General features: G+C 44.4%; 1 protein-coding gene across 1 annotated transcript in view; it reads right to left on the reverse strand.

Moving 5' to 3' along the window:
* Positions 1 to 13,158, reverse strand: part of pds5b (PDS5 cohesin associated factor B) — a 179,585-nt gene that overhangs the window by 112,868 nt on the left and 53,559 nt on the right. Inside the window, exon 6 of the mRNA XM_083641614.1 lies at positions 11,190 to 11,316. Coding sequence (XP_083497740.1) covers positions 11,190 to 11,316 — 127 coding nt within the window. The remainder of the gene's footprint in view (positions 1 to 11,189; positions 11,317 to 13,158) is intronic.

A 13,158-nucleotide genomic window follows, 5' to 3' on the forward strand; every position in this document is an offset into this window, starting at 1 on the left:
CATTCGCAACTCGTCATCAAATGCTTCTGCGCAGGAAAACCACGTCACCAACGTACGTATTTACTGACGCCCACGTCGTTACCATAGCAACCCATGCTCTTCTGCCCTCACCATGTGTTACATGTGTGTACACGGCCTAGACAGCGAGTTAAACACTTCTTCCAAATAAACACTCGACACAAGATCCAAGGTTTGAGCATTTAGTGGAAGCTTTCTTTTTGTGAAACTGTAAATAGATACAGAAATAAAGAGATACATGAATGTACTGTATGACAATGGAATCACACAAATAAACTACACAGTTCACCTACATGATGTGAGATAATGTTCAAATAAGACAATTCACCAAGGTAAACCAGTAGCAATTAGTTAGCACAGTTAGCATTGACTGAGCGCTAACATGTGCTCATGAAGCATGAAGTGACTAAACATGTAAAATAAAGATATTTATCAAATTTAACGTTATAATTAACACATGACTATCTAATTGTAGCTATACTTACAGATTGTGCCGAATCAAGGGCGAAATCAAAGAAGGATGTGGATTCATCTCTCCACTGCTGTGCCTCATGGCCAAAATGGAGACTGATAATTTTCCCCAAAGGTTTAAGTACTTCCAGCCCTCACCACTAGGTGTCACTAAACATCATCTGACTTATTTACTGGGGCCAGAACACTCCCCGCCTGGCATCTATAAGATGTCAATCCAATAAACTTCACAGAAATAACAACAAATGACTTCAAAGTTAAGTAAACAAAGGGTAAGTAAAACTGTCTAGAATAGTATAATTATCTGTGTCTTCTCCTCTAGGTAGTGCTCTTGGAAACCAGGAGAATGACCTCGGACACAGGTCTCAGGAACAGTCTCTGTTCACCTTTCCGGACTATCTTCACCTCGATCTTCCTGACCTTCCCATCTTCGCTAGGAAAGGTCGTGGTAACCAGCCCGACTGGCCAGTCGTTCCTCTTCGCTTGGATATCTTTAAGAACGACAACATCCCCTTCTTGTAGATTAGGACGCTCAGTCCTCCATTTGCGACGTCCTTGAAGCCCACTGATATACTCCTTCCTCCAGCGATCCCAGAATGTGTTAGCTAGGCTCTGGACCCGCCGCCATTGACTTCTGAGGAGGTCGCTGCTGTCGAATTGGCCAGGTGGTACGGGAGGTGCACCAACCTTCTGCGTGAGGAGCATGGCTGGGGTGAGTATGATGGGTTGATCTGGATCTGAGGAGACTGATGTAAGTGGTCTTGCATTCACTATCGCAGTGACTTCAGCCATGAAGGTTACCAGGACTTCATGTGTGAGCCTTGCAGGGCTGTGTTCCAGGAGCATGGCATCGAGGATGCGGCGTGCGACACCGATCATCCGTTCCCAGGTCCCACCCATATGTGAACTATGTGGAGGATTGAACTGCCATTGACATTCCTGATCTACGAGGTAGCTCTCGATTTGCTTGTTGTGGCAACCCTTCTTGCTGATCTGAAGCTCCTTACACGCACCCACGAAGTTGGTCCCACAATCAGACCTGATCTGCTTCACAGGGCCTCTGATGGCAAAGAAACGCCTGAGAGAATTAATGAAGCAGGATGTGTCCATAGATTCGATCACCTCGATGTGGATCGCCCGTGTGCTCATTAGGGCTGTCAATCTCCCTCTATAATCAAATTCGAATTTCAGTGCTTTATACATTTTAATATTCGAATTATATTCGAATATTTTAATTAATTTTTAATTGAATTAAAAAAAAAAAAAAAAAAAAAAAAAAAATTGTCTGAGTGAATTGTTGTCTTCTCTTATGTTATGTTCTGATTCTAAATATAGCTGAATCTTTGGGTTTGACCAAGTAAAACTTTTTCTAAGCATTTTACCAAATGTAGATGGAAAAGTGAATGGTGGATGAATATTCAAAATAATATTAGGCTGATCACAAATAGTCCAGCAATGATGTTTATTTAAGAAAACATGTTCCTTGTACAATGTACATACATTCATTGCATTAGAAAATAGGTCAGATAACCAGAGCTTAGTTAATATTCATCAGTGATGTATTGGTGCTGTCTGAAATGCTAAAATAAAATAATTGATAATAAAAAAAGACACAGCCTTTGTTTAAGCTCCTTATCAATAAACAAATAAGTAAACTTTGCCAAAACAACAATGAGCGATGAACAAAAAAAAATCAGTCACGTATTGCACTTAAGAGCTACAGGTTTACATTCAGTATAGCAGCTTCAACAGTCAACTTCAGTTAACAATGAATGAACATACATTTTAAGAGCTACAGGTAGGTTTACATCAGTATAGCAGCTTCAACAGTCAACTTCAGTTAACACTCTTTTCTTCAAGTATGTTGTCAGAACTTGTCACTGTTCTAGTGTTCTAAAAAAAAAAAAAAAAAAAAAATTAAAATATTCGTTTTTAAAAAATAATAATAATCGAATTTCGTTCATAATTATTAAATTCGAATAATATTCGAATATCAAAATTCGTTTCAACAGCCCTAGTGCTCATGCACGTGAAGATGACTGCCCATCTTTTTGCATTGGCTTGACCACCCCGAGTTCTTCGTGACGTGACATGCCAGGGACCAAACACATCCAGTCCAACATATGAAAAGGGAGGATCTGTGCTTAGTCGGTCAGCAGGTAAGTCAGCCATGATCTGTTGTTCTTGTTTCCCTCGCAACTTGCGACAGGTGACACAGTTGAAGATGGCGCTACTGATCGATCTCTTTCCCCCGACGATCCAAAAACCAGCCGTCCTTATGGCTCCTTCTGTAAAATGTCTGCCCTGGTGACAAACTCTCTCGTGGAAGTGTCTGATCAGCAACAGTGTGACATGATGTCTGCCAGGAATGAGTATTGGGTGTGATTCATCTGACGTCAGTTGAGCTCTTGTTAGCCGACCCCCCACCCTGAGAAGATGATCTGAGCCAATAAAGGGACAGAGCTTGCTGAGTGGGCTTGACTTGGGAACAGGTCGTCCCTCCTGGAGACATTTGATCTCATCTGCATACACTTCTCTCTGGACAGTGTGGATGATTGTGACTTTGGCCTGGTTGAGTTGCTCTTCATTGAGATGCTTGTTGCACTTATGCCAGCCGTAACAAATTGTGCCCTTGGACCCCTGGATGAAGGACTTGGCGATGTGTCCAAGCCGGGCAACAGCCTTCAGGAGAGGACTCCAAGTAGAGAATCGTTCAAAGCGTGCACTGCCAAGTTTGCTGTGTGACAGACTGGTGGCACAAGTGATAACCTCTGACCGCACCTCTGCATCTGACTCAGGGTGAACAAGGCTGAAGGTCTCCTCGCATAGCTGATTCTGTCTTGCTTCAGTGAGGAAGGCAGGTCCTGTTAGCCATGAAGAGAAGGCCAGCTGGTCAGCTGGTAGTGATCTGGTTGCATGATCAGCCGGGTTTTGGTCGGTGGCACATAATTCCACTGACTTGCTAGTGTGGACTGCCTGATGCGCTGTACGCGGTTGTGGACATAAACATAAAACCGCCTTGACTCATTGAAGATGTAGCCAAGCACCCCCTTGCTGTCGGTAAAGAACTTGACATCATCCAGTGTCGTGTCCAACTCTTCCTGGAGCAGCTCTGCTATCTCCACGGCCAGTACAGCAGCACAGAGTTCGAGGCGTGGAATCGTGATCTCGGGTCTTGGAGCGAGCTTTGCTTTGCCAAAGATGAAGCCTGCTTCACTGTGCCCTCCGGCATCTGTTACTTTCAGGTAGGCAACAGCACCTACTGCTTTGGTAGACGCATCACAAAACACGTACATTTCCCTTCTCTGAGCTGTAGACAAGGGAAGCGACGTATACATCCTTGGGATCTTCAGCTCACGTAGGTCCTGCAGGGAATCTCTCCATCTTTGCCACTTCTCGTGATTCTCTTTTGGGAGTGGTGCATCCCAGTCACAGCCGTTGGAGGTAATATCTCTAAGTATTGAACGACCCTGAATGCTGACAGGTGCAGCAAACCCGAGGGGGTCGTACAGACTATTGATAGTGGACAGTACACCACGTTTCGTGAAGGGCTTCTCACTGATAGCCACTTGAAAGGTGAATGTGTCTGTGGACAGGTCCCATCCAACTCCTAGACTACGCTGCATGGGTGGGAGGTCCTGCCCTAGCTCTAGACCTTGCAGTTCTTTAGCAAGGTCTTCACCTGGAAAGGCTCTCATGACCTCTGGGCTATTGGACGCGACTTTGTGAAGTCGTAGATTGGACTGTGCTAGCATGTGTTGAGTCCTCTTCAGCACATCGATGGCCTCAGCCACACTGGAGAATGACTTCAGTCCATCGTCAACATAAAAGTGGCGTTCAACGAAGAGTCTTGCGTCTGTTCCGTACTCCTTTTCTCCCTCCATAGCTGTCCTCTTCATTCCGTAGATGGCCACGGCTGGAGACGGGCAATTCCCGAACACATGGACCTTCATCCGAAACTCCACAATGTCCCCATCAAGCTGGTGGTCATGGAACCACAGGAAGCGGAGGTAGTCACGGTGTTCTTCTTTGACCAAGAAGCTGTGGAACATTTGTTGAACGTCGGCCATCACTGCAAAGGGTTCAGACCTGAAGCGGACAAGCACACCGATCAGACTGTTATTTAGATCTGGGCCCCTGAGTAGCACATCATTGAGGGATATGTTGTTGCACTGGGCACTTGAGTCAAAGACTACCCTGATTTGTTTTGGCTTCTGAGGATGATAGACGCCAAAGCTGGGTAGATACCAGCACTCTTGATCATATTCCAGTGAAGGAGCTGGTTCTGCATGCCCGTTACTGAAGATCTTTTGCATGAACTCCACGTAGTGGTCTTTCATCTCCGTCTTTTTTCTCAAAGTACGCCGAAGGGAGAGGAGACGGTTGAGGGCCTGCCCCCTGTTGTTAGGCAAGCGCTGTCTTGGAGAGCGGAATGGGAGGGGGGCCACCCAACTGTTTGAGTCGTCCTTGGAGAACTCTTCGTTCATGATGTGGAGGAAGATCTCATCTTCGACCGAGGGTGCTAGTCTATTGTCCTCAACGGTGTGATAGAAGATCTGCTTGCCAAGGCCGTCTGGAGCTGGCCTCCCAGGAGGTTGTATAGGGTGTTCACCTGTGAACCTCTCTTTGACATATACTGTTTTCACAAGGTCTGAAGAAGCTGGTTAGACCATTATCCAGAACACAGGTCTTGAAAGTGTTCACAGCAGGTTTATGGGCTCCCCTGAGGCACACGTCTCCAATGATTACCCATCCTAAATCAAGGCGTTGGGCATATGGCGCATTGTGTGGCCCGTTACACTGGCTGCGAACCTTGTGAGCACGGATAATGTCTCTTCCAAGCAGCAGGAGAATCTCAGCTGAGGGGTCGAAAGGTGGTATCTTGGCAGCAATGGCTTGAAGATGAGGATGATGACTAGCGGCCTCTGGTGTAGGAATTTCCTCTTTGTTGTTAGGAATGAGGTTGCATTCAATGAGTGTCGGTAGTGGCAGGGATACCTGGCCATCTACAGCCTCTATCATGAAGCCCGTGGCTCTTCTTCCGCTGGTGTCCGTTATGCCAGAGCATGTTTTCAAGGTGTAAGGAGAGACGCTTCCCTGAATGTTGAACATGTCGAAGAAGGCAGATCTGGCCAGTGATAAATTACTCTGGTCGTCCAGCATTATGTACATCCTCTTCTTCTGCTCAGGAAGTCCTTTGGGATACACGTTGACTAGACACATTTTTGAGCATGACTTTCCATGCAGGCCCTCCCCACAGACTTCTGTGCAGCTGGATGTAGTTACAGTGGGGTTCTCCTCAGCTTGCTCCCCGCCATGTCCCTCCGTTGCAGTGATGGGCTCCCTTACCATCCAGGGAGGTGGGCCGGTGTGAAGAGCTGAGACGTGCCGATCGCTATTGCACTCTGAACAACGGATGACAGTCTTACAGTCTTTGGCTCTATGGTTTGTGGAAATGCAGCACCTGTAGCAAATGGAATGCTCTTTGAGGAAACTCTTCCTCTCATCCAAGGTCTTCATTCTGAACTAGAGCTGCAACTATCGATTCTTTTAGTAATCGAGTATTCTACCGAATAATCCATCGATTAATCGAGTAATCGGATAAGAACCCTTTTTTGTGTTTTCAAAGGCTTATCGTAAATATACACCAAAAAATAAGATAAATCTCTTCAAATAAACAACTACATTAGTTTCTTTCTTAGAAAAAACAACATTTTGATTTTTAAATTGCATAGAACTGGCAGTGGCACCATTCATCTTTTCAACCTGACGTTTGAGTTCTTCCAGTGTACAGCAACCGTTAAATAATATGAATGAATGGCTTACTAGCTAGTTTACATCCTTCATTTACCTTACAGCTGCATGACACACACACTCTTTAGCCGTTTTCCCACATGCGTACCGGAAAATTACCTGTAAGTCAATATCGGACATTTCCCTTCACACCTCTCCTCTGGCATGTGGGAATCTATCAGCGAAATTGCCTGTATGGGGGGGGGAGGGGGGGGCGGCACTGCAGAGCGGGTGGGGAGTGACGTGTCGGCAAAACTCCGAATGGTGAAATAAGTTTGCTTGTTTATCCGTTCACCTGCGTAGCGTTGAAGCACTTTTTACAGACTGGCTTCATTTGATGTGTCCGGGCTTGCCTTGGCTGTCGGCAACGTTGCTTAGTCCCTGTCGGACTGTGACTGAAGGAGGAGGACGGACTGTGGCCAGAGAGCGAGCAGAGAGGAGAGGGGAAAATCAGCACAGCACACACATGAAGCTGACTATAGGCTACTGCTCTTATTATCACAAGATCATTTCGCCAGTTTGCTTTAATGTGCGCTAATGATTAGATTATGCCCGCTGGAACATTAAGCAACATGTGTACACCTCGCCCATGAGAGTGTCGCGCAGAATATGAAGATAGACTAAACCGGGGACAGATCATGACTGATGATTATGTACCTCTGCGCTGCTGCGTGAGACTAGAGCCGTCTGGAAGCGAGAGAGACCAGGAGGGAATTTATTTTGGGAAGATGCTCTGAACAATTTTGACGACGTGGAATGGAATTGCGTCATTTTCGCATGTCCCGGTATTACGTGCTGAGTCTGGTCCGACCCGCACGCAAGATCACCCGGTGGCGAAAACCACTGGAAGCGCGTTTGCGACTGGCAATAGTCCTTTGGTGGTACGCAACACCAGGGGAATATCGAACAATCAGCTGTGTATTTGGTGTTGGACTGTCTACTGTGTGCATTGCAACCTGGTCCACGAAGTCACAGCCCACTGATAGCGGAAAATGCCTTCGGAAATCAGCAAGCTGACATACTGCTCTTATTAGGCTATCACAAGATAATTTCGCCAGTTTGCTTTAAGGTGCGCGAATGATTAGATTATGCCCGCTGGAACATTAAGCAACGTGTGTAGGCTACTCCTCGCCCATGATGGAAGGACCGCTGTCGCGGAAAATGACCTGAACCGTTTCCACTTGCGTCCCCTTAAGACCATACCGCTCTTGTGACTGGCACGAAACTGGTGAAATGTCGGGGACGACGGGGTCGCGCTTATACCGGCACGGCGCCTTTCTCACATGCAGGCATTAGACCACGTACCGGTCATTTTGCGGTACAAAGCGCATGTGGGAAAAGGGCTTTTCTCTCTCACACACACTCACTCTCTCTTTCTCTCTCACACACCAACAGGCTAGTGTGATCACACACACACACACACACAAAATGCTGTTAAATTAGCCGCTAACGTTAATGTTAAGTTGAGCTTTGTATTTCTCACAGAAAACGGTCCAAACTTCTCAGAGAGAGCGGTTGGTATTCACTAAAGCCTTCATATCTCAGGCTCTGTAGTACATAGAAACATAAAATAAAAAGCATTTGAGAGCTTAACCCTTTGGCTTTTCGTATTATATTTGCTCTAATGTTCATTAAAAAAAATCTTAAAAATCTTTAACCCCAAAAAATAAAAATAAAAAGATTCTAATGCATTTTAAGACATGTTAATAAAGATTACGGCAAATGTAACCCTTCCAAATAAAAAGCCACGGGTTTAAGCTCTCAAATGCTTTTTATTTCATGTTGATAGCTACTATACAGGCTGAGGAAATACGTTATGTTGAACCCTTGACAATTACTGCAGCTAACGTTAACGTTAGCGATCTCTGTTTTGCAGTCGTTGTGAAGACAGTGAAAAGCCCCGTTATCTAACAACTACAACTGCAGTGAAACAACTTATCCAGCTAACGCTAGCTAATTAAATAACGTTATCTGATGTTGTAGTCGATGCCTCTCTCAACGTTACAGCCGAGGAGGTGCTGCTAACATTAGCTGCGGTGCGCTGCCTGCTTCATTCACCCTCAGCCTATCTAGTAATACGTTACAGTCTTCAGCATTTAGCTACTGTAAATATATCTTGTGTTTGACCATGCTTCCTCAAGTTTGAGGTGTTTCCCTGGCCAGCTTTGCAATTCACATCACAAATGTTGCAACCAGTGTTGTCTGAGTCTATCTTGGGAAAGTGTAGCCACATTTTCGGGTGGTCCCGTTTGTTGACGTTTCAGGTAGAGTGACGGACTGACGTAACGTGCTCTCACGTGTTGCCTTAAGGTTCCGTCGGAATTTCTATTTTACCCACTCTCTTCTATTACTCAGATGCGTGTCGAGGCGAATCATTTTGGCCTCGATCAATTTAATTATTCGAGTTATTCGAGGTACTCGAGGAATCGTGACAGCTCTATTCTGAACCCCCTACATTTCCTGAGGGAGTGTGGTTTCTTATGGATGGGACACTGCCTGTCTGGATCCATAGGAGGCTTGTTGCTGTCTGGAGTGTTGGAGGCTTCAACCTCAGTTTTGTTGGCAGAGATGGGAATCCTGGGTTTCCACTGCTTGGCTAGAGGCCTCTCAGCTTTGAGGGGTGCTGTGCTGGAGCCTTGAAGGGCAAAGCTGGGGTCCGATCTCATTTCTGCTTGATAGTTAACAAAGTCCACAAAGAACGAGAAGGGAGGATAATGAACAAGATGCTCTTTCTTGTATCTAGTTCCTTGAGTAACCTATGTCTCCTGAAGGTTATGTGGGAGCTTCTCGACAATTGAATTTATTCATCTTGCTGTATCGAGGAAGCTGAGACCTGACAGGTAGCCTTCGTTCTTTGCGGCTACCACCTCAAGGAGAAGATCTGCTAGCTCTTGAAGTTGTTGGTTGTCTTTGTAGGAGATCTTCGGTGAGCTTTCCAGACGTTTGAATAATGAAGCTTCAATAACTTCTGGAGAACCGTAGTTCTTATCCAACCGTTGCCATAACCTGTCGAGGCCAGCTGCTGGATTGGTGACATGGACTGCTCTGATTCTCAAAGCATGCTGGAGTGCCTCCCCGCCAAGCCATTTGGTTAGCAAGTCTAGCTCCTCGCTAGGTTTGAGATCCAAGCCTTCTATGGCATTGCAGAAGGTGGATCTCCATGACATATAATTCTCTGGCCGATTGTCAAATACCTTAAACCCTGTGGCGAGAAGGTCATGACGTGCGAGGAATGCAGCAAGGTCAGAGACATCTGTTGCCCTGGGTGTGGGCCTGTCAGTGATTTTAAGTGGAGAACTCACTGCATTCTTGCCATGTGGTGAGTAGGGCTCAAAGGCTTTAACGTTGGCGTTAAGCTTGACTTGAGGGTATAAAACGTCTTGAAACTGCCGGGTTGTGCGTTGGCTGGCTAATAAAGGGTCTGTATACTGAGGCTGTGTAGTATGTGCCGTCTTCCCTTTATCATCTTGCTGGTGATTGAAGTGTGCATTAACATATGCATTAGTGCGTTGTCTTGACACAGCTGGCGATAAAGGGGGACCGGAGCTGGCCTCGTCTCTTTTACCATTTTCACTTTCTGCAGCAGCTTCTAGCACCTTTGCTGCGGCTAGTGCAGCTTCGGCTTCACCCTCCTCTTTGAGAGCATTCAATGTCGCATCAATACGTGCTCTTTCAACCTCCATGTTGATTTGACGTTTGGCATATTCAGCTCTTGTGCGCGCAGCTTCTGCCTTTGCCCGTGCCTCAATTGCAGTCTGACTTGCACGTGACTTAGAAGAACGACGTGAGGAAGCTGCGTGGCTTGACCCACGGGAGTGCCGAGAAGATGCCCTTGTAGATGAAGCTGCAGCCTCTGACCTGACCTCCAGGCTGGACTCTTCATTATTCTCTTGAGTGGTTGACATCTTTAAGATTGGCGGAGAAGATGACTTTGCAGATGAAGATGCAGCCTCTGACCTGACCCCCAGGCTGGACTCTACATTATTATCTTGAGTGGTTGACATCTTTGCTGTTGGTGGAGATATAGAGTGTATCCAATCCACAATGATGTCCTTGACGTATGGCTAATCTTTTCACTCTTCTGCCCTCACCATGTGTTACATGTGTGTACACGGCCTAGACAGCGAGTTAAACACTTCTTCCAAATAAACACTCGACACAAGATCCAAGGTTTGAGCATTTAGTGGAAGCTTTCTTTTTTGTGAAACTGTAAATAGATACAGAAATAAAGAGATACATGAATGTACTGTATGACAATGGAATCACACAAATAAACTACACAGTTCACCTACATGATGTGAGATAATGTTCAAATAAGACAATTCACCAAGGTAAACCAGTAGCAATTAGTTAGCACAGTTAGCATTGACTGAGCGCTAACATGTGCTCATGAAGCATGAAGTGACTAAACATGTAAAATAAAGATATTTATCAAATTTAACGTTATAATTAACACATGACTATCTAATTGTAGCTATACTTACAGATTGTGCCGAATCAAGGGCGAAATCAAAGAAGGATGTGGATTCATCTCTCCACTGCTGTGCCTCATGGCCAAAATGGAGACTCTGATAATTTTCCCCAAAGGTTTAAGTACTTCCAGCCCTCACCACTAGGTGTCACTAAACATCATCTGACTTATTTACTGGGGCTAGAACACATGCAGATAGGCTGTTTAGGTCTGGACACACAGATCCGACTTGAGAATCAGATTTGTGGCAGTGTGGACACACTCCCAAATCAGATTTGGGAAACCAATCAAGATAATGATGATTAATGACTTTATCAGCAAATCAGATTTGCCTGTAATGTGAACATGGCCTAAGTGTGTGTAAATGTCAATACTTGTGTTTGCCTTTCATGTGATGGTCCATGTCAAGCATATCATTTGAGCGTGTGCCAGATACCTTGTGTGCTGGCACCAGGTTGACCAGCACGGTGTCCAGGAGCTCCTGCGATACAGTGTCTCCCTCACAGATGATGGAGCTCATCAGGTCCACCATATGCATGTGCACCTTCTGGTTGTGGCCGTTGCTGTGGAAACAAGGCGACGCAGGGTCAAGGGTCAATGATGACATCACTGAAATTGAAAAAAAAAAATCTAGCTGCAAGCATATCACATTCATCACTGAGTGCAGCTGATGCAGCGACTTAAATTTCACATCACGGGTGTCAATTCAAAATGTTATAAATACATTTTGGGAGGGAAAAGTGGTTTGATGAAGCTTATTGTTGCTCACGGACTATATGATAAAAAGAAAATACCATTTTGAAAGCAAGAATACCTAATTTCTCATGCCAGGAGGCATTTTGCAGGTATTGTTGTGACATTTGCCCCTTGCGATGCACTGATCAGACAGAGGTTAGTTTTACTTGCTCCAAAGCATCCATGTTACAATGGCAAGTCAAGCTTATTACCTAGATTTATATCTCAACGACTGTCTGCCATCTTCAACGCTGTAGGCATTACTAGACTCATTAGCTCGCATTCACTGGAAGCCACACACACACACACACACACACACACACACACACACACACACACACGCACACACACACACTAGGGCTGTCAAAATTGCCCCAAAATCATACTAATATTCCCTCTAAACAGAATATATTAGAATATAAAATAAATAAATAAATATATTTGACGTATTTGTCGTGTCGCTTCACGTACCGAACCGTGATGCCCGTACCGTGAACTCACGGGACGAATACATAATACCCCTAATATCTATATATATATATATATATATATATACTGTATATATATATATATATATATATATATTTATATATTTATTTTTTTCTATTTATTTTTTTCTGCTTGCTAACTAATGGCTTTGGCTTCAACCATTTAGGCTACCCATTAATACAAGCAAACACACAAACCTGGTTTTGATCAGTTTTTGCGTTTTTTCGTTTTGTTTGTTTTGAAGTCTGTCATTTAATTTGACAGTTATTGAGTGTTAAAGTGTGGACCAGTGACATCACTGGTCCACACTAACTCAAATTAATAACTCATTAACTCAAATCAACTCTCAATAACTGTCAAACTATTCATCATTCATCTAGTTTGACAGTTATTGAGAGTTGATTTGACTTAATGAGTTAGTTGAGTTAGTGTGGACCAGTGATGTCACTGGTCCACACTTTAACACTCAATAACTGTCAAATTAAATGACAGACTTCAAAACAGTTTACAGATATACTACTGATGTTCTAATGATACAAAGCTGGTTGAAAATGGGCGGAGTGTTCCTTTAAGAAAAACAATAAACAGTAGTGCAAATGACATTTTGAGATAGCCTAATTTATCTTCACATTGGCATGTAGCCTACTCATTCAAGACATTTCTTTCAACAGTGCAAACAGCAATTTTACATAGCTATTCTTTTGAATAGACAGACCTACATCATTAGTGCAAAACATTTTAGATTTCAGATGAAATCTTCTGAATAAAAGGACAATTTATTGAAAAGTATGGATTTAGACTGAGGATATCTCTGATTACTGTAACAAGTCTTACACCTGCAATAGCCTACTGTTGTAAGCAGGGTTTGTACAGCTTTTAAGAGTAATTCAAGCACTTTCAAGGTATCTAAACCAGGCTCTCGAAGCCTTTATTATCACATCTAAATATATTGACAATATGAAAAAACAATGGCATTGTGATGCCTGGTGAGTGAGGAACTTTTTTTGAGGCCTCCCTGTGTCCTGCACACTGTCCACAGACTCTCGCTAGGCTGCTGTAACATGGTGTCACCGGCTACATAGGGGGAGAGGCAGCGGTGCCATTGGCAGCAGACGAGACTCCTCTGTGGAGTTTACTCGCTCAAATAGCTTTGTACTACAGTGTCTCTCGAATACGGGACA

This window comes from Poromitra crassiceps (assembly GCF_964638095.1).
Source record: "Poromitra crassiceps genome assembly, chromosome: 1".
Classification (NCBI taxonomy): domain Eukaryota; kingdom Metazoa; phylum Chordata; class Actinopteri; order Beryciformes; family Melamphaidae; genus Poromitra; species Poromitra crassiceps.